Here is a 27,970-nt window from a genome sequence, read left to right as displayed (position 1 = left end):
ACCAGGATTCAATTGATCTTACCTCGATCAATACAGGCTACAGGTAGCTTTAGTGCAGCCCTCTGTTACACCAGACTTTCCTGTAACAGGACGTTATCATACAGGCACGAATGGACACTGGGTGTGGCTAGCACTCCCGCTCTTCTGCCTTTATAGTGGTGAATACCAAAACTGCTTCGTAGCGCTAAATTTCTGGATGAACATTATCTTCCTTGGCGATTTCCAGATACAGGACTTTATAGAATGTAACTGAAGAAAACGTACAGGCGTGAAAACAACTCCTTACCATACTATAGAACTCATCTTGTTACAACGAGACAGTTTCCGGTACGGGACTTTATACAACCCGAAGAAAAAAATACAAGTAAGAGCTAAAAAATAGAAATTGGCTGAAATTTGATATAGTACCTGGTTTAAGCCCTACAGGGAAACGGTGTATTGAGACCGTCCCACGGATCTCTCATGGTTGGTCCTGAGAGCACTTTGGATAGGTAAACTGTGCGTTATTACATAGAAATTCTACACTATTTCTGTAGTTTATTTTCATTTTTTATATACAACAGATCCATAAGGCACATGTTTTTGTTTAATTTCTGTACCCGCTGATTTATTAAGGTTTTCGTTACAGCCTGTCGATACAGTGTACTTACCGGTTTGGGTTTTTTCTTATGTCCGGAATCTGACATGTTCACACTGTCATTTTGATACATACATGAACCGCGTTTATTTTTTCTTCCTTAGTGAAAGTGTCATAAATGTCATTTCGCTTATTTCCGTTAGTATCAAATTAGACCGTTTTACATACATATATATATCTTTCCATTTGAGTAATGAGATGTTTCTGGTTTGTTTTACTTGTTTAGTTAAAAAGAATTGTTCAAGTCTTAATCCCGCATTTTGTAAATTATCATTTCAATCAAGACGGACAATTTCTATTTGAAATAATATAAGAAGAAATAATATATAAACTTTATTTATTTTACAACAATCATGAAACAAGTTATTTCAACTTATATTTTTGGCCCGGATGTTAGCGCGTGGGTGATTTAAATGTGGGAGGAAACTGGAGTACCCGGAGAAAACCGACGTTTTCGGGCCGGTGACCTCCGGTGACCCCATACCTTTTCACGTCCGATCGGGAATCGAGCCCCGGTCGCCTTGGTGAAAGGCAAGTGCGCTATCCACTGCACCACCCGACCACCTTTGGACACTTGGTCTAGTTACTCACATGACTTGTATAATAAACTCGGAATTTCATTATTTATTTTGATAACATGACGAAATATATTTTTGTGTCGTTATTCCTATTCTGATAATTACCCTGAAAACTAAACGGAATGTTTGTAAGTTTAAAAACTTTCCCTTAGGTCTGATTTTGAATATTTGAACTAAACTTTATTCATGCTTTAGATAACCGCAACGAGAAGTCGGTGTCATATGATGACGATGTCACGGTTCTTTTTAAAGCGACAAAGAAATCCGAGTTCTCGGATAAACCACAGTGATTATATTACATATCTTAATACTTGTGTCCCTGATTACTTTGTTAAATCATACGTACACATGTTGCTGGCAATGCTACAACTCTGTACAGAAATCATTAGGAAACATGAGTCAGACTGTTCTATTTCTGGTGTTTGGTTATAATTTCTATCCTGATAAATAAGGGTGTAACAGATGGCCCGTTCGTGCTGGTTGCGTGGATACGTTCACGAATCAATGGTGTCGGGTATACACGCGTCCGCACGAGCTCTGGACACGCCTTATATGTCAGTAGATGGCTTGCGTACATCAGACACGCCTTATAAATATATATTCTACGTGTAAGGCAAATAAAATTAATGTGTATATGCACTTCTCTTACCCACCCAGGACTTAACAAACCTACTGCTTTTTGGGATGGGTGTATGCTCTTAAAATCTGGAACTTCTCAGAAACAAATGCAAACGTAGCGAACATCAGAAACGTAATTATAGTTTGTGATGGCCTATATTGATATGCCGTTATAATTCTGGTATTAAGCGGTAGTCAGTTAGTTCTTCCGTAGTCGGTCGCAGCTGGCCATCATATAAGTGATTGCTATAGATGTATTGTGCGGCGTGACACTTAAGTTAATTGAGTTGAAATAGAATAATCTCAATAGAATATTAAATCAGCGTGTTACCGGAGTGGGTCAAAGAACAGACTAACGCGTTACAATGTTAAAATCAAATGAAATTTTACTTATTAAAACTTTGCATGTTGAACTATAGAATATATGTTAGGAAAGTTTAAAATGATATATGTTTCATTGTATTTTAACCAGTTTGGCTTGCTTATTAACTCATGTTTTATTTATTTATTTACTTTTGTCATTAAAAAAAGTTTAAAACACTCTATATTGGTCCGAACTAACTTAAATTTCGACTAGCCGTAAAACAAAACTAAAATTCTTGTTAACCTGAAAACTGAAAGCTCATTCATGGACATGAGTGTTCCTTCTCACGCAGCAGACAGAAGACAACCAATGCGACATACTTTTATCTAAGAGCGCACACATATTTAATTACATATCGTGTCTCAGCTATGTGCGTGCGTGACAGTGCATGTGCTGGGCTGTAAAGTAGCTTCCGCCTATAGTAACGTGAACAGAGGCTTGACTTATTTACGTTTTACAATTTATATATGAACGTGTCCCTGCTATAAATCAGTAAAACGCCCATCCTTAATTGATGAATCTTCAGAAACGCCTTGTTTTGTAATACATGTGTTCACACGGACGGAGCTGCTTGGTCCTTCAGTGGGAATCCGAGTCGATACGTAAGGCGGACTTTATTTACTGTTTAAAACATAGTTAACTCTAAACAAGGAAAACTTCAGTGTACGTATATTATAATCGAAAAGAGAATATGTTTTTTTCGAAACAATAAAAAGAAAACGTTAGTTTTAAACAAGAGTTGATCGATTTGTGAGCCGATTTTTTTAATATGTAGGGAAAAGATGCGTACAAAATTAATTCCCTTTTTATATTATATGCAAAAAGATTTTTTTGAAAATGCAATAGATAAATAAATTATTATACATAGGAAATGTCGGATTCATGACCGACGAACTATTGGTATGATATAGAAATTGTTACTTAAAGCAGTAAGCTATATGTTACCTGACACGTCATAAATGTAACTTGTTGAGTTATCTTCCCTTCAATAAGCGTCATCTACTTCTCCCTTGTCTTTTACAACTACTACTATGGGTGCTTGCACTTGTACTGTTCAAGTGTGTGATTAATAAACTATCAAAGTCGGGTTCAGTCTGGAGCTCTTCTGGTAAGGAGGTACCTGTCACAGTAAGACAACACGAATCCTTGACACATCGAATTAGGCACGCGCAGATTACATCGCACACGTAGACAAATGTTTTACGTTTGTGTAAATGTACAAGAATGCCTACGATTAAATACACAAACGTGTGAATATAAACCAACATCTTAAAACAATGAGTTTCTTTGTCAACTATGTACAGGTAAAACTTGAGATATGAACACCTGGTGTAAGTGTTAAAGAGTTCACCGATAGTGGTAACATAACGGCAAGAATAGTACACTGTACAAATGTCTGTCATCTACAATCTGCCTCTTTCCATTAATCGTGTGTCGGATAATTATATTCACTCCCTTTCGTCCGCGCGGGCCCTAATGACTCACTACACGTGCGTGCCGAACACACCTGTATGTACGACCATTGTTTACAATCGGCCTGTCCTATTTATAGTTGGCTTTGCTGCAGGTATCGATCTGATCGGGACTGCAATTACTCACGTACCGTCTCAACATCCTTATTCTGTAATTAGGGAACAGGTGCTGCTTCCTGGCGCACATGCGCAGTATCAACAGGTGTACGCAGTATCAACAGGTGTGCACAGGTGATTTCATGGGAAGGTAACCAGGATATGTATTCTTTAATTGGAGGGACGAGCATACAGCGTTGATACACAGTTACCCACTAAGTGATGTGAAGTGATACGAGTAATATTCGACAAGATCGTTTCATGATATCGAGTGTACATGTGTTGACCAAGTTTCTAGTTATTGCGTTGGCGCGGTACTGTCACGTTGTTGTAAACGAGGCTGGACAGTTTCATCAATTACAAACATCGTGTTGGCCGGACACCACGAGGTCACAGTAGATCCACAGTCTATATGTTTTATAAGTATCGCGTTGACTAGACACTCAAAGGTCACATCAGATCTCGAGTTTATAAGTCTTACAAACGCCGCAATGACCAGGATCACACCTGCGCAAAAGTATCTGTCCACAATCTTACAAACGTCGTATTGACCATGCACATTGTTTATGTCAAATAAGGTATGTATGTACACTATTGTTGGTTAAAGTGCTATTGTCACGATTAGCTTGCTTGTTGTAGTGTTTACTGTTGATATATATCACAAGATCAGGAGTGTATCAAGAAACAATTGTATGTAAAAGTTCCATTTCCATATCCTGTCCTGATCAGCCGTTACGTTAATGACTTGCTTTTTTATTATAAAGAACGAATCTACTTTCTTATCAAAGGTTCTCAGGTTTTAACCTACATAACCAACGAGTACAATTAATATATCTATCCAATGGAATGAGATCAATAACCGAAATAAAAATACACTCTGTTCGCTTAAATGTACATTCAAAATAAGTTTAAAATGTTATTTTATTGGCGATATGTTAGAAAAATTAGAATAGTTTGAACATTTTGAAACTGAAAAATACCATGCAGTCTTGGGAAACACAAGTGACAAGGTAGATTTGGGAAACATAAGTGACAAGGTAGACGTGGGAAACACAAGTGACAAGGTAGACGTGGGAAACATAAGTGACAGGGTAGACATGGGAAACACAAGTGACAAGGTAGACCTGGGAAACATAAGTGACAAGGTAGAGATGGGAAACACGAGTGACAGGGTAGACATGGGAAACACAAGTAACAAGGTAGACATGGGAAACAAGTGACAATGTAGACCTGGGAGACACAAGTGACAAGGTAGACCTGGGAAACACAAGTGACAAGGTAGACATGGGAAACACAAGTGACAAGGTAGACATGGGAAACACAAGTGACAAGGTAGACATGGGAGACACAAGTGACAGGGTAGACATGGGAGACACAAGTGACAAGGTAGACATGGGAGACACAAGTGACAAGGTAGACATGGGAAACACAAGTGACAAGGTAGATTTGGGAGACACAAGTGACAGGGTAGATTTGGGAGACACAAGTGACAGGGTAGACATGGGAGACACAAGTGACAAGGTAGACATGGGAAACACAAGTGACAGGGTAGACATGGGAAAACAAGTGACAAGGTAGACATGGGAAACACAAGTGACAACGTAGACATGGGAAACACAAGTGACAAGGTAGACATGGGAGACACAAGTGACAAGGTAGACCTGGTAAACACAAGTGACAAGGTAGACCTGGGAAACACAAGTGGCAAGGTAGACATAGGAAACACAAGTGACAAGGTAGATTTGGGAAACACAAGTTACAAGGTAGACCTGGGAAACACAAGTGACAAGGCAGACCTGGGAAACACAAGTGACAAGGTAGACCTGGGAGACACAAGGGACAAGGGAGACATGGGAAACATAAGTGACGAGGTAGACCTGGGAAACACAAGTGACGAGGTAGACATGGGAAACATAAGTGACAAGGTAGACATGGGAGACACAAGTGACAAGGTAGATATGGGAAACACAAGTGACAAGGTAGATTTGGGAGACACAAGTGACAGGGTAGACATGGGAGACCCAAGTGACAAGGTAGACATGGGAAACACAAGTGACAACGTAGACATGGGAAACACAAGTGACAAGGTAGACCTGGTAAACACAAGTGACCAGGTAGACCTGGGAAACACAAGTGACAAGGTAGACCTGGGAGACACAAGTGACAAGGAAGACATGGGAAACATAAGTGACGAGGTAGACCTGGGAAACACAAGTGACAAGGTAGACAGGGGAAACACAAGTTACAAGGTAGACATGGGAGACACAAGTGACAAGGTAGACCTGGTAAACACAAGTGACCAGGTAGACCTGGGAAACACAAGTGACAAGGTAGACATGGGAAACATAAGTGACAAGGTAGACATAGGAAACACAAGTGACAAGGTAGATTTGGGAAACACAAGGGACAAGGTAGACCTGGGAAACACAAGTGGCAAGGTAGACATGGGAAACATAAGGGACAAGGTAGACATAGGAAACACAAGTGACAAGGTAGATTTGGGAAACACAAGTGACAGGGTAGACATGGGAGACACAAGTGACAAGGTAGACCTGGTAAACACAAGTGACCAGGTAGACCTGGGAAACACAAGTGACAAGGTAGACATGGGAAACATAAGTGACAAGGTAGACATAGGAAACACAAGTGACAAGGTAGACATAGGAAACACAAGTGACAAGGTAGATTTGGGAAACACATGTGACAAGGTAGACCTGGGAAACACAAGTGACAGGGTAGACATGGGAGACACAAGTGACAAGGTAGACCTGGGAAACACAAGTGGCAAGGTAGACATAGGAAACACAAGTGACAAGGGAGATTTGGGAAACACAAGTGACAAGGGAGACCTGGGAAACACAAGTGACAAGGTAGACCTGGGAGACACAAGTGACAAGGAAGACATGGGAAACATAAGTGACAAGGTAGACATAGGAAACACAAGTGACAAGGTAGACCTTGGAAACACAAGTGACAGGGTAGACATAGGAAACACAAGTGACAGGGTAGATTTGGGAAACATAAGTGACAAGGTAGACCTGGGAAACACAAGTGACAAGGTAGACATGGGAAACACAAGTTACAAGGTAGACATGGGAGACACAAGTGACAAGGTAGACCTGGGAAACACAAGTTACAAGGTAGACATGGGAAACATAAGTGACGAGGTAGACCTGGGAAACACAAGTGACAAGGTAGACATGGGAAACACAAGTGACAAGGTAGACGTGGGAAACACAAGTGACAAGGTAGACCTTGGAAACACAAGTGACAGGGTAGACATAGGAAACACAAGTGACAGGGTAGACTTGGGAAACATAAGTGACAAGGTAGACCTGGGAAGCTGAAGTGACAAGGTAGACATGGGAAACACAAGTGACAAGGTAGACGTGGGAAACACAAGTGACAAGGTAGACCTGGGAAACATAAGTGACAAGGTAGACCTGGGAAGCACAAGTGACAAGGTAGACATGGGAAACACAAGTGACAAGGTAGACGTAGGAAACACAAGTGACAGGGTACACATTGGAGACACAAGTGACAGGGTAAACATGGGAAAGACAAGTGACAAGGTAGACGTGGGAAACACAAGGGACAGGGTAGACATGGGAAACAAAAGTGACAAGGTAGACATGGGGTAGACATGGGAAACAAAAGTGACAAGGTAGACATAGGAGAAACAAGTGACAGGGTAGCCCTGGGAAACATAAGTGAAAAGGTAGACCTGGGAAGCTGAAGTGACAAGGTAGACCTGGTACACATAAGTGACAAGGTAGACCTGGGAAGCTGAAGTGACAAGGTAGACCTTGGAAACATAAGTGACAAGGTAGACATAGGAAACACAAGTGACAAGCTAGACATGGGAAACACAAGGGACAGGGTAGACATGGGAAACAAAAGTGACAAGGTAGACATGGGAAACATAAGTGACAAGGTAGACATGGGAGAAACAAGTGACAGGGTAGACCTGGGAAACACAAGTGGCAATGTAGACCTGATAAACACAAATGAGGTCACAGGAACTAATGAGTCCTGGGATACGTGAAGTTATTTGAGAAAACCGAAACAAGGCAGTCCTTGGCGCTACCTCTGTCAGAAAATAAGGTCTTATGTTTCTAAAGGTTAAACGTCATTCGGAACGACCTTCCCAAATAAAAAAAAAATACACTCTGAAGGTGTGTAAGCTGTTAAAGTGTCATTTGATTTATTTGTTGATAGAGGAGTGGTCTTCATAATTTACCTGGCCCTGTTGTAACTGCAACGTTAACGTTACGACCGCTACGTACAAACGGAAAAATTAGGGTCATTATTGATTTTATATTGAAAATTGTATAGAAATAATGGCGAAGTTTATAAGTGATTTCCGGATATCTATTGGCATGGTGTGCAATATGATAATTATTCACTTAATAACCACTTTATCTGGAAAGTGTTTTCAAAACTTGACCCCTGGGTTTGTTATATATTTTGTAATCAAACATTTAGTCATTTTGAATGATGCACGAGTCAGACCGAGAGAAGAAAAATGTAAATAGTTGCGATCTAGTGTTCCCGTCCTTTAGTTTTTACATACTCCGGTAGATTGATAACGTCCTGTCTCTGTCTACCACGAGTTATACATGTACATACGTCTCTTTCTTATATTAACGATAATATCCATACCTACATGCATACCTTAGGCGTCGTATCGTCGTTTTTATTATATCACGTGTCCTGTTTACTATCTATAGCTGTACTCTCGGTACTGGTATAGCCAGCACATCTTACACCAAACAGCATCTGTACGTTGTTAACTTACTGTTAAGTATTTCACAAGTTTGTATATTCGCGATCGTTCTTCTAACGACTGGCGAGAATATAAATCAGCGAAATGGATAACGACCATATCAGGTTCCTATTTACTTGTATCTGAATAAATAGTCAACATCATTAACGTAGATAATTATATTTCCGCGAAATATTTATTCTTTACTGTGTATTTTTATAAATCTGTTTATTAAATTAAGTAACTTTCCCTTAATTTCATTATTTGCTAACTTTATTATTCATTTATTAATTTTCAAATTTCATACTAAATTAGTGATGTATGCATTTGTTTAATTTATTTACACTTAATTTTGATGATTTAATTGATTTTATACTGATATTCCGGTTGAGCTATTTTGTTAAACACTGATTTTTTTATTTAATGATTTGTTATAAATTTCGAAAGCATTCCAGCTTTTTAGAATGTCTAATACGTCAAAATGTCATCATAATATTTAACATGAACTCTGTTCTGTTTTTATCACGTTTCACGTCTTCTTGTCGTATTTACAGCAGACCGTTTATGACGTAGAGCAGGTAACACTGATATCAATCTTCATTTACATGAAGTGTAGAGTAGTTCTGAAAGAGTACACGATTTAAAAAAAAAAATACGTATTTCCTAATAACCTACATACCTGGAAAATATTCCAACCTGAAACAATTCAGAAACTTGGTTCAACCATAGAAGCCACTCTAGTCAAAATTATATTCAAAGTATATTCCAAGAATGTTTGTTATTTGCTAAAATTTTCAAATGTAGCTTTGTTACAAATTACAAACATCCAATCCATAAATAATGTTATGTTGTAAACGATAATGACAGAAAAAAATGAAAACTGTTTTGACTGCAAGCAGTCAGCATTCCGTTGGACCAGGTAACACAGTTGACCTAGACCTGCGATATATATATGCGTCACCTGACACGTACGGTGCAGACTGTATGCTGAGTTTTCGATTGTTATAGAATGTGAACGTGATTCTAGATAAGGGAGGTAAAAAGCAGTTTTCATGGCGCCAAAAGACTTGTCTACACTGAGCTTGGCATGACCTTCGGTAAAACTTCAGCGTCTCTGGTAATCAATGTGTCGAGGGGGCCACAACATTCGGGAAATTTCCTTGAACGACCGTATTTCGGTGTATTTCATCAAACGGTGGGGTTAATGACTCATACGGATATAAAATCCTAATGTGAATGTTGTAACATAGGGTATGCCCGTTATTGATTGTTACCACAGTTAAGTGTAACCCCACCCTACCAGTAGTGATAAATCTCTAATCACACCAACCCCATGTCCTACCTGTGTTTGTACAGCCGTTCACTCGGACCCGATAGCGCGACATCGGACAAACATCATACGTGATACGGGGAACCATAAAACCCCCCTTTTGGCTGGAAGTATAGGGCTATACGTCCTGGCGAGTTGATGATAAATTGTATAGTGTCGTAAAACCGCGAATTAATTTGATAACCGGCTAAACTTTGACCATATCAGGGCCGAGTTTGTGTGAATACCAAGCCATATCTCCATAGAGGTATAGACGTGTTATTGATCACAGAACCCCTGACACTCAAATTTAACAAAGGTAAGGAATGTGTTCGGTATATGTGTACATGTCACACCGCAAATGTTGAATTGTTCAGTTTTAACCATACGTAACTTATTGTTTTACGATGGAAATATCTAAAATTGATTAACGGAGGAAAAATCACGTTTGAACGGGCAGTCAGAAATGTGTTAGGCCAACTGACCAACGAATACACTAACCAACGAATACATGTGTGCTATCCGAATGCTGGATATAAATATGCATACTTACTTAATGTATTACTTTTATTTATTTGTTTATTTTATTTTTTTATTTATATGTCGATGTTGCCGTTTTGATGTCGTTAACCTGTGTTTCATGACTCCCTTCATCCCAATACTAGACTGTCAAAATTTCCCTTTACCGGTGTTAGCCATTGAAGTCTGATGGTTTTATTATCCGCTATAAAATTGCGAAAATACTGAATATTGGAATCTCAATATGTGTTAGAAAGATGAAGCAATCAACGTAGTAGATTTCCCTTAAACTGTTCTTCGGGCAACAAGTTCTGGTACCTGTATGTATCCCAATAATAATATAGAATGGCGGTAGGTAAGAACTGTTATCTTTCCATATAACGTCTACACACTATTGGATTGACACAGCGACACGGTGTTATATTGGACAGATTTCTCGATTGAAATAAAATAAAATAACGCATTTAACTTCGTCTCCAGTATCGTTCGTTTTTACACCATTTCTTGATATCATTTTTTTTCAAAATCGGTTTTCCATTTCACTGTATGAAATGCAACCTTGCTCTCTGACGTCATGTCATTGTTTTTCAAACCCCTTACCATGTTTTAGCTATTTACCCTATGTCTTCCCCAATGTATACCATAACATTTTACAGATGTCATTTTTTCCCTGACAAATACATTTGTAGTGGCAGCAAACTAGTATAACGACAATTATTTTCTTGTTTACCACAAGTAAGTAACCGTTCGAATGGTTAAAGTATCTGTATCTCCCCATCTGAGATGCATGCATGGATGTAGACCGGCGTCTGCGTTCTATGTTTTCCTTATTCGAACGTCTTTTACCAAAAATAGAAAAAACTTTGACTGGTAGAACGTCATTTTCTGTCCACTGTGTTTTCTTCGTTTTATGTCTTCTATAATTTTAAGATAATTACAGGGAAATAATTCTCCCTTTCTCTTATATTTATATTACCATTCATATTGATAATTCATGACCTGTAATGTGTGATTTTGTAAAAACAAAATGAACCGTATATTTAATAGTATGACAGAAAAAAGTCCGGATTTCTTGTCTATGCGGAGAATAATATGTTTGACCATATTCTGTTGCTGTGTTGAGATGATTGTAAAAAGAGAAACAGTGTAAATGAAAAACTTCTTTTTTAATTAATATTTCTTTTGTTTCCTTAAGCCAGCTTAGAAAAATAAGTATACTATCTTAGAGTTGTCTCTATAATGGTCGCACGCTCCAAACACTGGGAATCCCAGCCGAAATAGGTTCGGCGTCATTAACAGTTTTATCTCCCTCTGACAAGGTGTGATATACAGTTCAATATGGATTACCTGTTGTATATTTCAGGTACTTACTGATATGGCTGTTAACGTCAAACTGAACTACCTACGGGTCCTTACAATCACAGGTAAGTCATGAACGTCTCTATTTCAATCATATAACTTGATTATGAAGAACTTGTCTTATATAGAAGAGCCTCTGTGTTTTTTCACTTGTGAAAGAATATTCTTTGATACGTGCGGATGTTAAAGCCGAACAAGGTCTGAAGTAGCTTCAATGTGTCGCTGTATTGGCCTCGGTTTGATCGATCGCGTGATGTTTGCAGCATCGTCAATCTTGTTGTCGCATTTCTTACTTGACCTGGAGTATTTTAGTCGCTTCAGAACGAAGTTTTGTTTCTGTACTAGCTCCAGTATATTTCATATAAGCGTTTCCCGATGCAGCTCGGATCTGTTTATCGCTTTACTGTCATGGCATCAGTTTGTTCAGTCGCCTATTAAGTAAGAATCTTATGTCGTAGTTGTAGTCCCATTTTGACATACACAAAAACGCTGACTTACAGTTATGAGTCCTATGGAAAACAGCTAGCGAAGTTGCAGGCTTGTCAAATACAGGTAGTACAATCTGATCGCTTTGGAATACATGTAACACAATCTGAGCGCTTTGGAATACATGTAACACAATATGAGCGCTTTGGAATACAGGTAACACAATTTGAGCGCTTTAGAATACAGGTTACATAACTAGAGCCCTATTGAATACAGGTAACATTACTTGAGCCATACAGAACACAGGTAACACAATCAGAGCGCTTTAGAATACAGGTAACACAATTTGAGCGCTTTGGAATAAAGGTAACACAATTTGAGCGTTTTGGAATACAGGTAACACAATCTGAGCGCTTTAGAATACAGGTCACATAATCCGAGTGCTTTAGAATACAGGTAACACAATCTGAGCGCTTTAGAACACAGGTAACACTATATGAGCGCTTTGGAATACAGGTAACACTATATGAGCGCTTTGGAATAACGGTAACACAATCCGAGTGCTTTAGAATACAGGTAACACAATCCGAGTGCTTTAGAATACAGGTAACACAAACTGAGCGCTTTAAAACACAGGTAGCACTATATGAGCGCTTTGGAATACAGGTAACATTACATGTATATGAGCGCTTTGGAATACAGGTAACACTATATGAGCGCTTTGGAATACAGGAAACACTATATGAGCGCTTTGGAATACAGGTAACACTATGAACGCTTTGGAATACAGGTAACACTATATGAGCGCTTTGGAATACAGGTAACACTATATGAGCGCTTTGGAATACAGGTAACACTATATGAGCGCTTTGGAATACAGGTAACACTATATGAGCGCTTTGGAATACAGGTAACACTATATGAGCGCTTTGGAATACAGGTAACACTATATGAGCGCTTTGGAATACAGGTAACACTATATGAGCGCTTTGGAATACAGGTAACACTATATGAGCGCTTTGGAATACAGGTAACACTATGAACGCTTTGGAATACAGGTAACACTATATGAGCACTTTGGAATACAGGTAACACTATATGAGCGCTTTAGAATACAGGTAACACTATATGAGCGCTTTGGAATAAAGGTAACACTATATGAGCGCTTTGGAATACAGGTTACATTGATTTGAACCCTATTGAATATCGGTAGCGTAGCATTACTTGAGCCCTACCGAATACAGGTAACATGATTTGAGCACTTTGGAATGTAGGTTGTTTAAATGAAGCCTAATGGAAAACATAAATAGAGTATCTTACATTCATGTCCATGTCATATTGAATTTTTTAAACGAGTTTGAACTCGTTTGAAAGAATTCAATAATTTGATATGACACTAGCCTTAGGATTTAATTTAAAAATCTTTTTATCACACAACATAACAAAACAATCCCCAAACACTATAATGTGTTCCCAGTTGTCCCTATATAGTTAAAAACCAAAGTGTCCCGATTATAGTATAATCGTTCCGTGCAGTGCAAAGTTGTTCCAGTGTTTTTTTCTTTTGTTTTTTTTAATAATGAACATTTTTAAACGCAATGAAAATAATAACAACAAAAAACATTCCATTCATTTAAAAGAACAGTAAATGTATCATGTGGTAAATAAAAGTAATAGCTTTAGTGGTGATGGAATTTGTTCCTACCGTTTTAGACCAATCGCAGCTTATTATGGTTTTATTATGCATGTGTAAATACCATATTCAAGACATGGCCGTATGCCATAGTAAAATTGGCCAGTCATGTGATAAAGCATAACAGGAGACCCATTGAATACCATTAGTGTTAGAATCACTAACACATGATCTGACAGCTGACGTGGTCAAGTATTTGTTCACACGATCTGTTAATACACCTATCTCTCTACATCTGTGGTATAGTCTTCTGGAGCTAATCCGCTCAGATTAATACGTTGTCGTGTAACAAAGTCTTATCTCTACAAAGCCTCAAACTGTAATATATTTTACATGAATATTGCGTAAATAAATCAAAATATTGAATAAGGGATGATCGGATAGTGCAATGGATAGCGCACTCGCCTTTCACCAAGGCGACCGGTGTTCGATTCCCCGATCGGACGTGAAAAGGTATAGGGTCACCTGCCCGACCACGTGGGTTTTCCCCGGGTACTCCGGTTTAATCCCACATTAAGACCCCACGCGCGCTTCCATCCGGGCCAACGTGAGTGATTAATATAAGTTGAAATAACTTGTTTCATAGTTGTTGTAAAATAAATAAAGGTTCATATTCTTTTATTTTAATTATAAATACATTATCAAACAACGGTATAAATAAACCAAAATGTTTGAAGCACCTGCTAGTATCAATAAATCACAACTTAACAGCGTTTAAATAAACTGCAGGCTCTTGGAGGTCCTACAAATCATACTCTAGCACTCTAAATGACCTAACAGCTTTGAGACGACTACAAGTATAAATAATATATACCTTAACATGATCTGACAAAAGCGAAACGTTCTAAGGGTTTACAGGTACTCTGGTAATATATCATACGAAAACTGTCTTAAACAACATTAAATTATTTAAAACTCTAACAAATATTACGTAATATAGCCTTTCAATTGTCAAAAGAGAATATCATTCATATAAAAGCTGCATAATTTCGAGGACTGGCCTCAACATTGTGGAAATACACAAGGAAACTTATTATATTGTTCATCACTTGTACCAATTGTTGTTCAACCTTGTCGAAATAGAAAAAGAGAAACTAATATTTTTGAATTAGTAATAACTCATATTAATGAAGAGATAACCATAGTATTATTCATAAGTAACATCAATTATTCTTCAAAATTTCGTAATAAAAAATTGCTTGAAAACTCTACATATATATATATATCTATGCCCTATTGCTAAACCCCTCAACATTGTCTTTAAAGAATAGTGATACAACTTGAACATCTGTTGCACAACTAACATTTTATGCATGTAACAATTGATTTGAAACTCCTACAGATTTTATAGATCATTTTCTACAGGTGTATACTTATTTTGTAATAAAATATGCAGGAACGTATTTCATTACATGACTACAAAAGGCGACTAAAATGGGGCCCTGAAAATGGAGGTTTTCGTATGTGCTAGCGACGAAATATCAGAATTGATTTGCCTTTTCGATTACAACACTTGAGACATGAGAATCTATTAATTATGTTCTTTACACTCGGTCGTATCTCCTAAGACATTTTTCCTGAGCCCGTTGTCGGGATAGTACGACCAGGTGGAGGGTTATTGTCTAGATTATGATACAGAATGTGTTGAAGTGCGATGACGCATACTTTTGTTTGTTATCTTGGGGTTAAACGAGGACGGGTGTATGGGGAAACACCGCCCGAAAAAAAGGTAGACAAGATAGATTGGAAAATATCCCACGTGTTGCCATTGGGACAGCAGATCCATGTTGGTCCCTCCATGTTCTCCTAGTAACTGGCACCACAGAAAAGCCGCGACGACGCTCTGGATGGACGAGTGTACCTTATTACCGCTCGTTGCGTACAAAAAAACCACCTAGAGCGATTGAATACTTACATAATGCGTCAAAAACACCCTTTTATATCTCTTTCATGGCTTCCATATATGGAGAAAATTTTATCTCTATGCTAGGCCTACTGGTTTTACATGTATTTCAACGTTGACCATCGCCATTATACACATATATCAGACTTGAAAAACTTTCCTCGTCGTAAAAATGGTTTTGGGGAACCACATACTAGCTCTAATTTCCTGTTTTATTTTTTTTGTAACTCACTTATCGATGCCTTTACGAACGACCAACCATTTAGCAGGTCGGGTGCCCTCCACAGTGGACAAATACAAAAATACCAATTTTGCAGATGAAGTTGAATATTGAAGACTAGACTATCCTTCACGAATATATAGTTTGGGAGAACCACAAAATGGCTCTTATTTCTCTTTATATTATTTTAACTATAGATTTCTTAGCAGACCACCCATCATTGCAATAAGACAGGGTAATAAGGCAGACAATTTGAGGTTCCTTGACAGAAATACAGTAGAAAATTGGTTGGTTTCTCAGTAGAAAGGTAGAAAATTGAGAGATATCTCAGTAGAAATAGAGAAGAAATATGGAAGTTTTATTTAGAAGAGATAAGGAAGGAAAGGTTTTGTTTGTGTCTCAGTAGATTTTCTGTGGAATATTGACAGCTTTCTCACGAGAGATAAGGAAGAAAACTGGCAGGTTTCCCAAAAGAGATAAGATTGAAAAGTGATTGGTTTCTTAGTCGAAAATTGTTAGGTTTTTCGGTAGCGATAAAGAAGAAATATTTGGTTGCTTTTTCAGTAGAAATAATGAAGAAACTCAGTAGGCTCGTCTCTAGGAAGAAAGGGTCGTAAAATAACTGTAGAAAGGGTAAACAGAAACAACGCAGACATTCCAATGTGCACAGCAGATCAGCTTTTGTTTCTTCGAAGTGCCATCTACACAGAACAGACAAATATCGATCCTCAGAGATCTCAACATTTTTTGAGACTTCATTGTATGATTTCAATTGTTTGCATTCCTTTAATGTGTGTATATATATATTCTTTTCCAGTTGTCATTGGACTCCACTCGTCTTTGTGTATAGCGACAACAGTGTCGTCACCATCAACAACAGATGTATCATCAAGTGTTGAAACTGTTAACGCGACCAACACGCCAGAACCATCAACCAGTGTTTTGACAGTGAGTAACACTAACAGTGCGACCATATTGCCATCTACTGTGAACAGTGTTTCATCGTCATCGGCTGTGTCAAATGAGGTCTCATCGCCATCGGCATCGTCTACTCTAACGGGATCGACATCTTCCATTAATTCTGATTATGGTAGCGAAAACGTGTCAACAGTTACCAGCGGTACGAATGAATTTCCGTCGTCTACGTTGTCATCTTCAGGAATGATGTCAACATCAGTAATGGGTTCATCCACAAGTACACAGGTATCAACAACATTGGACTCGAGTGTCCTATCTAACTCCCCGGAGTCATCAGTTACACATTCCACGGAATACAGTACTATGAGTGGGATCAGTTCCTCTAATGCTATCCCCGTGTCATCGGACGTCAGCTCCACTGAACCGACGATACCAACAACAATGTCGACGTCTGTCATCAGTAGTATGCCTGGTATATCTGATGGCAGTTCAACCACTGATTCGGCACTTATAAGTTCAACCCCGGTATCAGAAACATCTTCATTTCTTTCGGGTAATGAAACAGACGAACAAACCAGTACATTTTCAATCAGTTTAACAACATCTGTTGACGCATCTATCAATGTCACAACCAATAGCACAGCATCTGTTGCGGCATCCAGCACCGCAATGACGTCATTACAACCACCAGCGTCAGACGCGGTTACGATGTCCTCTATTGCACCGACGTCCACGGCCCCAACGACAACACCAACCACTACAACAACACCAACAACACAGACGCCTACGACGACTACAGTGAAATATCCACCAGTATCAGGAAATATTGGTAAATATCAAAGTAGCATAACCATAGTTTCATTATCCAGCTAGGTAGCATCATCTATATCCCAGGGATTTAGCTCACTTGTTTTCTCTGCAGCCCGGACTATGTCATGACAAGACCGAAGACACGCGGTAAGCTATTTGGCTGGTGGGGGTTCAGGTGCAAAATTTGCCAGGCTGATGGCTGTCCTTTGAAGATTATAGAGGAGAAGCACCCGACTTCAATGTCAGTCAATTTTATTGTTATGCTGCCACGCGATTCCTTCAATCAAGTTAAGACTAGTCTAATTTAATCATCCACAAGGTAACGTATACCGAGCCTTTGATTTCGTCACGATATATTCCAGGGTTGCAGAACGTAAGTGAGGGTAACCCAAGCAATATCGAGGATGGTTTAGTAGAAGGACACGCTGGTGTATTGGTGGTTATACGTCGAAATTTTAATCTAAGTGGCCTTTTCCGACTGTTTGGCAGATGACATGTCACATGTCACATTTAAACATAAGTACATCTAGCCCTGACCTGTTAAGAGTATTTCCCAAAAGACCGGTTGGTTAGGGGTCTTAATATGTTAGAGTTTAGTTCGAATAAAGAAAATATTACGCGTCAAAGAAAGCTTTTTCTGTCCATATTCCTTGTGGTGAGCATCTCAGTTAACTCTTTTTGAACTTAACAAAACGGGTTTTTTAAGATGTATATTATGGAAATGTAGCTGACTTCTTGGATAAACAATTTGTAATGTCTATGTGCGTGATTGGATGTATTAAAAGGGGTATATTTTCTAGAGAACGTTTTGATGAGAAACGCCTTATGGTAACGATCGATGTTGTTTAAGAAACCATAACCTTTCTTTTGGAAGAGGATTATTCATATATATTATAACTAAATAATAATAAAATTTAAAGAAAAACGTTGGCGGCCTTTTCCAAAAAATCTATATTTCGTGCAGTAGTTTGGAATTCTAATGCTATATTCCGCTAAATGTACTCAACAAATATTATTAAATGCATTCTTCAACGTCAAAACAATTCATGAAAATATTCCCCATTCCTGTCTTTAGACTGACCAAAATAATTTCATTCATATACATTTGAATGGACAACTATATAAACATATACTATTAAATAGCATTCTATGATACAATATGTAAGTATTACTTATTACACATTACACATATATATATAAGTACTAGTACCAAACATAGCTGGGGAAATATGTTTCGTGTTGTAACTAAATACTGACGTCACAGAAGTCAAAAACATTCTACAGGATGCGTTTTGATAACGTCAATTTTCCTTGTAGTTTACACTGACTGTGTTCCGTCTTTTGGTATTGCAGAGTTATCTGCTCTTGTGAACAGATATTGATTGTTTCGTCATTAGTTTGTGTGAGAAAATTGCGTCGTTTTCTCAAAAAATTATGACGTTACTCTCACAAACAAATGACGTTACAATCAATACCTTCTATCAAGAGCAGATAACTCTGCAATACGAAAAGACGGAATATCAACATCTCCAGCTCTATCGGGGAAGTGTAAATAAGTGTTGCTCTATTTCATGATGATATTATTAATATATGTTTGGTTGGTTAATCAAGCGATACTTATAAACCCGAGGGTAATTATCGGGTGAATAAATACTCCAGTCGACCAATTGTTGTTACAAAATAGACACATTGTCACTTGAAACTAATTATGATTTTTTTTATTTTTTTTCATATGATTGAAAGTTTCTCATAAGTCATTAATGGCTGGAGGTTAATATAGTTTTATGTTTAAATTTCTCAGATACCTGTTTTAATATATGTATTAACATGTGACACTTAAATATATTTAATGATTGATTTGTATGAGTGTATGCCTAAACGCCGTTGCTATCTTTGTTACAGAGAATGCCATTTTTGAGGTGTCGTTCACACTAACGTTTTTCTGTAACGGCTTTAACGAAAAGCAGGTGAGTTACGTATATGATTATTTTCTCACTGTCAAAAGCAGTCGACATAATATGTTTGGATAAGTAGAAGTTGATATAGGAAACAAAACTACTACTAACATCGTTGTAGGGTGTGCAAATTTGATATGTTATTTTAAGTTAATAATATTGCAAAAAAATACGCTGATATAAAGGCACAATTTTGAAATGAGTACCACATTCCAGGGTAAATGACCAGTAGGTTGATTGACATGTGGAACAAATGTTTGGTAATTGTAAAATTTATGAACGTGTTATTTTTTTTACATGATTTGATTTTATAAATCTAACATATTGCAATCAAATCAATCTGTTTTTTCCTTCGAACTAAGATTTCGAACGCTTTTAATCTACTTCAAGCAACGTTTATATATTCGACATTTTTTACCTATTTGTTTTCTTTATTTCAGATAAAACAGTATTTCGAAAACAGTACCGAATTTCGGAGTGTTACTCTCAGCCCTGAAGGCGGTATTGGGTAATATATTCCTTACTTTGTATAGAATATGAACATGCTTTGGTCATTAAAGACATTTTATATTAACATAATTTTATAGATATATAAGATATGTACTTGTAAAACATTGGTCTGCTGTATTAGTTATATGACTACTGAGTTGACTAGTGTAAGTCTCCTCTCCATAGAAGACATTGAAGGGTGTTCTTAATGTTGTACGCTATTGCTACTTAAACATCTATTAAACTTAAATCGCACTACAACATTCGTTCCAAACGATTGAAAGCTACGTCATCTCATTTAACTATTCACTTATCTATGATTTTTCGACAGTTGTTTTGTGCATGTGTTTCCATTATTAAACACATCATATTTTAGTCCCTAGTCAGCTCCATAGTTTAACCAACGGTTACTTACAGACTTTGTTTCCGTTCACATGAATCTTACACATGCCACATGTTTTATGTGAAATAGAACATGAAGAACATCTGCATTATAGTTAAACGTTATTTATCCTTGTATGAATACGTCATCAAAATATGTGATTTAACATTGATTAAACAGTCTAACAACCCTTTCTTTACTTATCTGTTTTCTCTCTTCACTTCAGTTGCGATACCGACAGAAGACGACGAAAAAGGTGTGTTGACTATGACTACGTCTGGTTCCATTTACTGTTTTGTATTAAATTCCTACTAGTGCCTCGAGGTTAACAAGTCTGACAATTTTGTAAAATTGTTTAATATTCAAAACCTGTTTATATTCATTATAATACGAAAAGTACAAAAAATTCCACCTACATGACGTCAGCATTTCTGATTTGTTGATGAATTTACCTAAGACATGCAATACGATTAACGGGAAATAAATGTCCATCTGCTTATTAGATTGTTCAAGGTAGAAATGTTGTCAGTAATATATGTATTTGTACGTTATAGGAGCACGCCAGAAGAACGACCATATGATATCAAGGCGACAGTTCCGGCAACCTCCCAACATTCCATCAATAACGCAACAGAGACAGTACTGCGAAGTTTAAACAGTACTGGGAAAATAAATGTTACTGATAATGATATCGATGGAATCGTTGATAAAGGTACGTTAATCAAATTTGATGGCTTTATACAAACAGTGTCATTTTGACAATCTTGCATTTTTCACAAACAGTCGCACACACACAAGAAAAACAAATTTTATGTCTTATCCAGAAGAATTCAGTCATGATAATTCATGCATCCCTTTTTAATTAACAGTCAAGTCTAATGTAATCTAATTTTAGATTGTCATATCATGACCCAAAAGATAAATCGAATACATTTCTATAAGATTAACATACTTAAAAGTAGAATACTTATTGTAAGTTTAAATATATGTTGGTAGTGTTTCAACCGTGAAGCTGCCATGGAACATGTTATTTTATCAAATTTTAAACTGACCAATCCAAGATCAGGATCAGCTTTGAAATGGACAGAAACTACTTTAGATATTTATTTTGAAGTCGCAATAAAAAAGCAAATTTTCATTTCAACATAGTAAAATGACAAAGAAATACTATTTACAAGTAAAAACTATTGAAGTGCGTAATATATATTGCCAGCAAACATCAAAGGGGAGATACCATACAGCCCGATGGTTATTAGTGGCAAATCATATGGAATTGATTTGATATACATGTAGTGACAATAATTTTGACAGGTTATATTAATTCCATTGGAATCGATAACATTTTAGAGAGAGAAAAAAAATTAAGAGTCATATCTAGACTTCCAACTTCCTCAATAGTGTGGTAATATAAAAACATAGGTTTGTTGGATTCAGCGTAACAATTATATGATTTATAAGCCTGTGTAAGTGTTGATATGAGACGTATGACGTTATACCAATACGGAATATTGCTCAATGAGCCATTGGAGGAATACATTTCAATACAATGTATTTTTAAGGAAAGGGAATGTTGGTATCATTAAAGAACATTAAATGTATCTTTAAAATAACAGTAAAAATACAAAATCATAAATGTTGTTTTGAGGGGTTTTTCTTTTCCTACTGAAATTTCATAGTGTCAATTATCTCAGTAATCGAGTTGTGTCACTTGTTCGGAACCAAGGTGGATTGATTACACTGTTACATACGTACATACTTTTATTTTATTTTTTCTGTTTTTCTTATTAGTTAAAAAGCAAACATCGGATGTGTGTCAGTCTACTAACTATTGTCCCTCGGGATATAAATGTTCAGAAAAATCTTCAAACAAATCGAATTGTTACTTCATGTGTGACACGAGCGCTTTTGACAGTGATTGTGGAGCTCACGGGGACTGCTATGTAGAAGTAGGATATGATACCAGTGTGCATGCAACAAAATGCAGGTAACGATTCTTGTACATAAACACCTATTGAGCAGAAATCAACAATGGTTTATTTGTTTACACTCTATTGACTTTGACATTGAATTGAATAGAAAAGAAACGAATTATACTGATGTAAAAACGTAAATCTGAAAACAAAGTTATATTTTCTTTATGTCGTGTTGATTTTTGTAATATGGTTGAATGTAATAACACTTATATTGAATATTAATAACAACTTCTAAATCGATGATTGCATTCCTTGAAAAACGTCGGAAAACTATATCACCAGGAAACCATTTCTTGTGATAATTTGCTTAGATAGACTGCACATTAATGCGGTGTTGTTTGAATTGTTAAGAGTAACCCTTTAACTACATTGTTATGATTTCTGTTTGCTCAGCTGCGTCACTGACACGTTTTACCAATACGGAGGTGAGAAATGTGAGACGAAAGAGATGACTTGGCAGATGATTCTTGCTATCGCTGGTGGTTGTGCTGGGGCCATCATTGTCATCCTTGTTTTTGTCATTATCATCACCTGTATGCGGAAAAAACGGACCAATAGTTACAATAAATAGTAAGTACTTTTAGTCAAAATAAAGAATAACATAAAAGTGCATTAGATACTTCATACGGAAGGTAATATACATATAGTTTTCGGGTGAAACATGATTGATCAATAAAATCGTGTTTCTCTACAACAAGAGTAAACAATATCTTATATAAAACAATAAAACGTTAGCAATGCTAGTCAGGTAGACAAGACATTGTTGTCGTCTGCCTCAATCTACTTTGTCGTCTGCCTCAATCTACTTTGTTATCTGCCTCAATCTACTTTGTCGTCTGCCTCAATCTACTTTGTCGTCTGCCTCAATCTTCTTTGTCGTCTGCCTCAATCAACTTTGTCGTCTGCCTCAATCTACTCAGATGGGTTTGCTCTTCTCCATTTGTCGTAGAGAGCATCTTAATAAGACTAGGACAGGGAAACTCGAGCACGTGAGGTCGACACGCTGTTTATTTCCCCGTCATCTGGTCAATATGTTAAGCCAGCGTAAAACGACTTTAAAAAGCAGCATGTCTTTCCTTTACAAAATCCACTAATAGGAATGTGTGGTTTAGGTAATAGAAGCTTTAGAAGGTTTTAAGAAACAATAATACGGACGTAGATATTTAATGAAAGGCACTATAAATCTGAAAAGAATTATATTAGAAAATATCGCAATATCTTTAGTAGTTTCAAATGAACAATATTGAAATGAATTACTGTTATACAATATTTCTCGCTTAAACAGTGTTTGTTATGATGATGATGAAATAAGTGGCCTTTATAGTATCAAGAAGTCTGTTCTTAAAATGAACAAAACTTACGGTAATCGTTTTAGCATCTTACAGTCCGTTTCTTAAATATGACCGTAACTTTACCTCAATATCACCCTACATTTCGTTCCTAAATAGAACAGTGTTAGTTTAAGATAGCATTTTTGATTATTACAGATGATGATGATTATATTACGGTGATGAATATTTTATGATGATGATTGTTTTTATTATACCATATGTGTCAGTTAATGTTCGAGTGTGAGAATATATGTTGATGTACTGTGATTTGAAAAATATTTGGAAAAATAAAAAGATTACAAAAAACACACATAAAAGAAAAATCATCGCACAAATATTGATTAACAAAATACCCACTTATGAAATGTGTTTGTTTCACTGTAAGAAGAAACGGCATCACCGTAGCATCGGTATCGTTTACTCAAGTATATGCGTTATGTATATTTTAGAGATTTGTTGGGGGGGGGAGGGGGGGGGGTTCGTTGACACTGTTCCAGGGGTAAAGTTACCCTCGCTATATACATTATACAAGTACTAATCTTACTGATGACTCTGCAGATATCCTTGAATAAGTTTAATCGGAGGTTAATTCCTTGAGTTAAGGACAAACCATGGGGCAAAACTCTGCGTTATCCAACGTTTAACGAAATTAATAATAAAACATGTTGGCTTAGTAAGGCGTAAGTGTATAGCGTGTCAAACAACCAAGTTAACAAAACTGCATATATTACTTTATTGGTGTACAATTCTGCTTTGTTTATACCAGTGGATCAAATGGTAGTGAGCTGCATTACATGGACCTCCAGGAACCTCATCATAGATCTTCAGCTCGAACTTATCAGGGACTGATACATTCTGACGACAAGTCATACTCGGGCACCTCACAGGTATACAATGTCTAATACTAAATATACAATAAATACTTTATGATATATGATACAGTACAATTACGACAAGTAGTTCATATTCTTAACCAGCGGAATACCAAACACTGGTGTATTGTATTCATGGTGATTATTAAATATGAATGATATAGAATCACAAATGACGAAGGAACACAATTTTATGATATTTCGTTCTCTGTTGGTGTTGATCTCGTTAATCTGTAGACCAATGTGAACGTTTAAATGTAGACGTTAGAAACAAACAACACACAACTAACAACCTTACAAGTAAATGTTTACCAACTAGTGAACACAGCCAACAACCTTACAAGTAAATGTTTACCAACTAGTGAACACAGCCAACAACCTTACAAGTAGATGTTTACCAACCAGTGAACACAAACCACGACTTTGCAACAATTTTACTTTTACATTGACGTTTTTCAAGCTGCGGTATATTTTTCCTTTGGTGTTTTGTCTGTGGTCTGTTCTTCTCCTGTGTGTCAGCGCTACAGTGCATTTGTCTTTTTGCGTTTATGGTCGTTGGCTGATGTTTAAGTTAATTACCCATTATTCTTTTTTTTAATTTTGTGATCTGTTTAATTGTGAAACAAGTAATTGTAAAATAAATGTAAATGTCAAAAATCAGTTATTTTGAAAATTATCCCTCGGATGCTTTCTAATAAATAACGAAGTTTGGGCACATTAAACATGAAGATTCCACAAGATGCATGTCACTAAATAATGACACCATACCGGAATGAAAGTACAGTATATGAAAACATTTAGTGTCGTGTACTCCTATTAACAAAATCAACTCATAAGGCCGGTTAATAGAAGTCATTGATCAGGAACCGTGCAGTGCATAATAACATCAAGTTTACATCATCCTCTACTTAACCCAGGCGTTTTTCTTTTTGCCAGGGATACGAAAATAAGGCGTATGATTACAAAGAGTACATTGAAGCAGACAGTGACCTTCACTATCGGACTGGTGCGCATGCTACAAATGGTTCACGTGCTAACAACGGATCACGTGCAGTAAATGGGTCACGCGAGAGGGCTTGGAACCCGGACGAAAGTGCTGACGTATACGCTAAACTGAACACACGTTTCGACGATGTAAATTATCAGGTAAAATATGAAAACGCATTTTAGGTGACAGCTTACCCGTCCCATATATCTGTAACTATGGATATAATGTGCTTCTAGAGAGGACAGGAAATATATTTCCTAATACTGTAAATATAGCCACTACTGTAGTAGGTACATACGCAGTGAATATAATGTACTACTGGAGTCAGTACATACAACTTCATACACATTAAATGTAATCTGCACTGGAGTCAGTACATACAACTTCATACACAATAAATATAATCTGCACTGGAGTCAGTACATTCAACATCATACACAATAAATATAATCTGCACTTGAGTCAGTACATACAACCTCATACACATTAAATGTAATCTCCACTGGAGTCAGTACATCCAACTTCATACACAATAAAGATAATCTGCACTGGAGCAAGAACATACAACTTCATACAGAATAAATATAATCTGCACTGGAGCAAGTACATACAACTTCATACACATTAAATGTAATCTACACTGGAGTCAGTACATACACCTTCATACACATTAAACATATTCTGCACTGGAGCCAGTACATACAACTCCATACACAATAAACATAATCTGCACTGGAGCAAGTACATACAACTTCATACACAATAAATGTAATCTACACTGGAGTCAGTACATACAACTTCATACACAATAAATATAATCTGCACTGGAGTCAGTACACATAACGGCATACACAATAAATGTAATATACACTGGAATCAGTACATACAACTTCATACACAATAAATATAATCTGCACTGGAGTCAGTACATGCAACTTCATACACAATAAATATAATCTGCACTGGGGTCAGTACATTTCACTTCATACACAATAAATATAATCTGCACTGGAGTCAGTACATACAACTTCATACACAATAAATATAATCTGCACAGGAGTCAGTACATACAACTTCATACACAATAAAAATAATCTACACTGTAGTCAGTACATTTCACTTATACCACTGTTAGTATAATGTACTACTACTGGAGTCAGTAAAAATAGCATCACACACTGTACACATACCTTACACTATAAACTTTACATTGTATATAAAATATATATGGTATCCAATAGAAACCACTTAAATGCCCTCTACAGATGTTGTGTTGTCTCCTTGATTACTGGTATCATTAAGTGTCTCGATTTTGATGTCCGATTTCTGTTTTGGTTACAGTATAACATCAAAAGGGCCCAGCTTAAGAAGTCCGATGACAACACCGATGTGAGTATGCTTGACAACAGAATAGTACCTCCCCTTATCACAAGAATGATTATTATAATAATTTAGCCGTAATATTACCCATCAAATGGCATACAGTTCATTATATATACATGTATGTCTGCGATTCGTATCGAATAAAAAAGTGTAAATGTTTAGACTTTAATGATCTGATACATTACAAAAACATAATTTTCTTTAACGTGTGTAATAAGTAAATGTTCTTAAATATATTTTTTAATCATTTTCTATAAATAGATCATTCCGATAGCCCGTGTTTTTTTTCGTTTAACATCCACATTTTTGTCATTCACAGGTACGGACCGGCTTTTAAAGACAGATGTACGTCTTGGTACCGAAAAGATTATATATCCGGAGGACTATTTACACACGAGTGTAAATCCATATATAAAAGTACACATGTATCAAATTTCGAGGAAAATATGAAAACGAACATTATCATACAACATAACTGTTGTTTGTGTACAGCCATTGTTTTCTTCATTATTACGAGTTAATTTACAGGCAATCAGGAAGGTGAAGTTGACATTTGTTTTCTGTGTTTGTGTTCTGTTTGACAAATAGATTTAGCATAACGTATACTTGTGTATATTTATTTGAATGCAATTCCGAAGCAATGAAATCCGTTGGTGTGAACATTATTGAACCACAAGTCAGTGTCAAAGGTGTTTTGAAATACAATAACATTGAACTAAGTGCCTAAAAATTGATTCTGAATATCTAATATTCGTTATAAATATTATTGATATGATTATTTAGACACTATTATACATTCTTAACAAGCTGACTTTTGTAGGTTAATATTTCAGCACAACAATGTTAAGACGGTTTTTAATGCTGCAAAACTTCATAGTCGACAAAGACATAAATGATTCCAGAAACGGAA

General features: G+C 36.7%; 1 protein-coding gene across 4 annotated transcripts; it reads left to right on the top strand.

The window, feature by feature from the left end:
- Positions 1 to 12: 12 nt before the first annotated feature.
- Positions 13 to 27,482, top strand: LOC110442975 (flocculation protein FLO11-like). 4 transcript variants are annotated; one of them, XM_021486880.1, is made up of 13 exons: positions 13 to 364; positions 11,722 to 11,782; positions 16,777 to 17,706; positions 19,590 to 19,654; positions 20,083 to 20,150; positions 20,740 to 20,769; positions 21,068 to 21,225; positions 22,302 to 22,497; positions 22,880 to 23,056; positions 24,584 to 24,704; positions 25,626 to 25,835; positions 27,019 to 27,066; positions 27,380 to 27,482. In XM_021486880.1, the coding sequence occupies exons 2-13, from the start codon at positions 11,734 to 11,736 to the stop codon at positions 27,395 to 27,397; spliced, it is 2,070 nt and encodes a 689-aa protein (XP_021342555.1). In that variant the 5' UTR covers positions 13 to 364; positions 11,722 to 11,733; the 3' UTR covers positions 27,398 to 27,482. The 4 variants fall into 4 exon arrangements, with proteins under 4 accessions (XP_021342555.1, XP_021342556.1, XP_021342554.1 ...); XM_021486881.1 differs by lacking the exon at positions 13 to 364 and adding an exon at positions 2,710 to 2,799; XM_021486879.1 differs by lacking the exon at positions 13 to 364 and adding an exon at positions 3,515 to 4,343.
- Positions 27,483 to 27,970: the final 488 nt, after the last annotated feature.

This window comes from Mizuhopecten yessoensis, unplaced genomic scaffold (genome assembly GCF_002113885.1).
Source record: "Mizuhopecten yessoensis strain PY_sf001 unplaced genomic scaffold, ASM211388v2 scaffold716315, whole genome shotgun sequence".
NCBI lineage: Eukaryota > Metazoa > Mollusca > Bivalvia > Pectinida > Pectinidae > Mizuhopecten > Mizuhopecten yessoensis.
The sequence above is the reverse complement of the archived record's forward strand: the minus strand, read 5'-3'. Positions and strand labels throughout refer to the sequence as shown.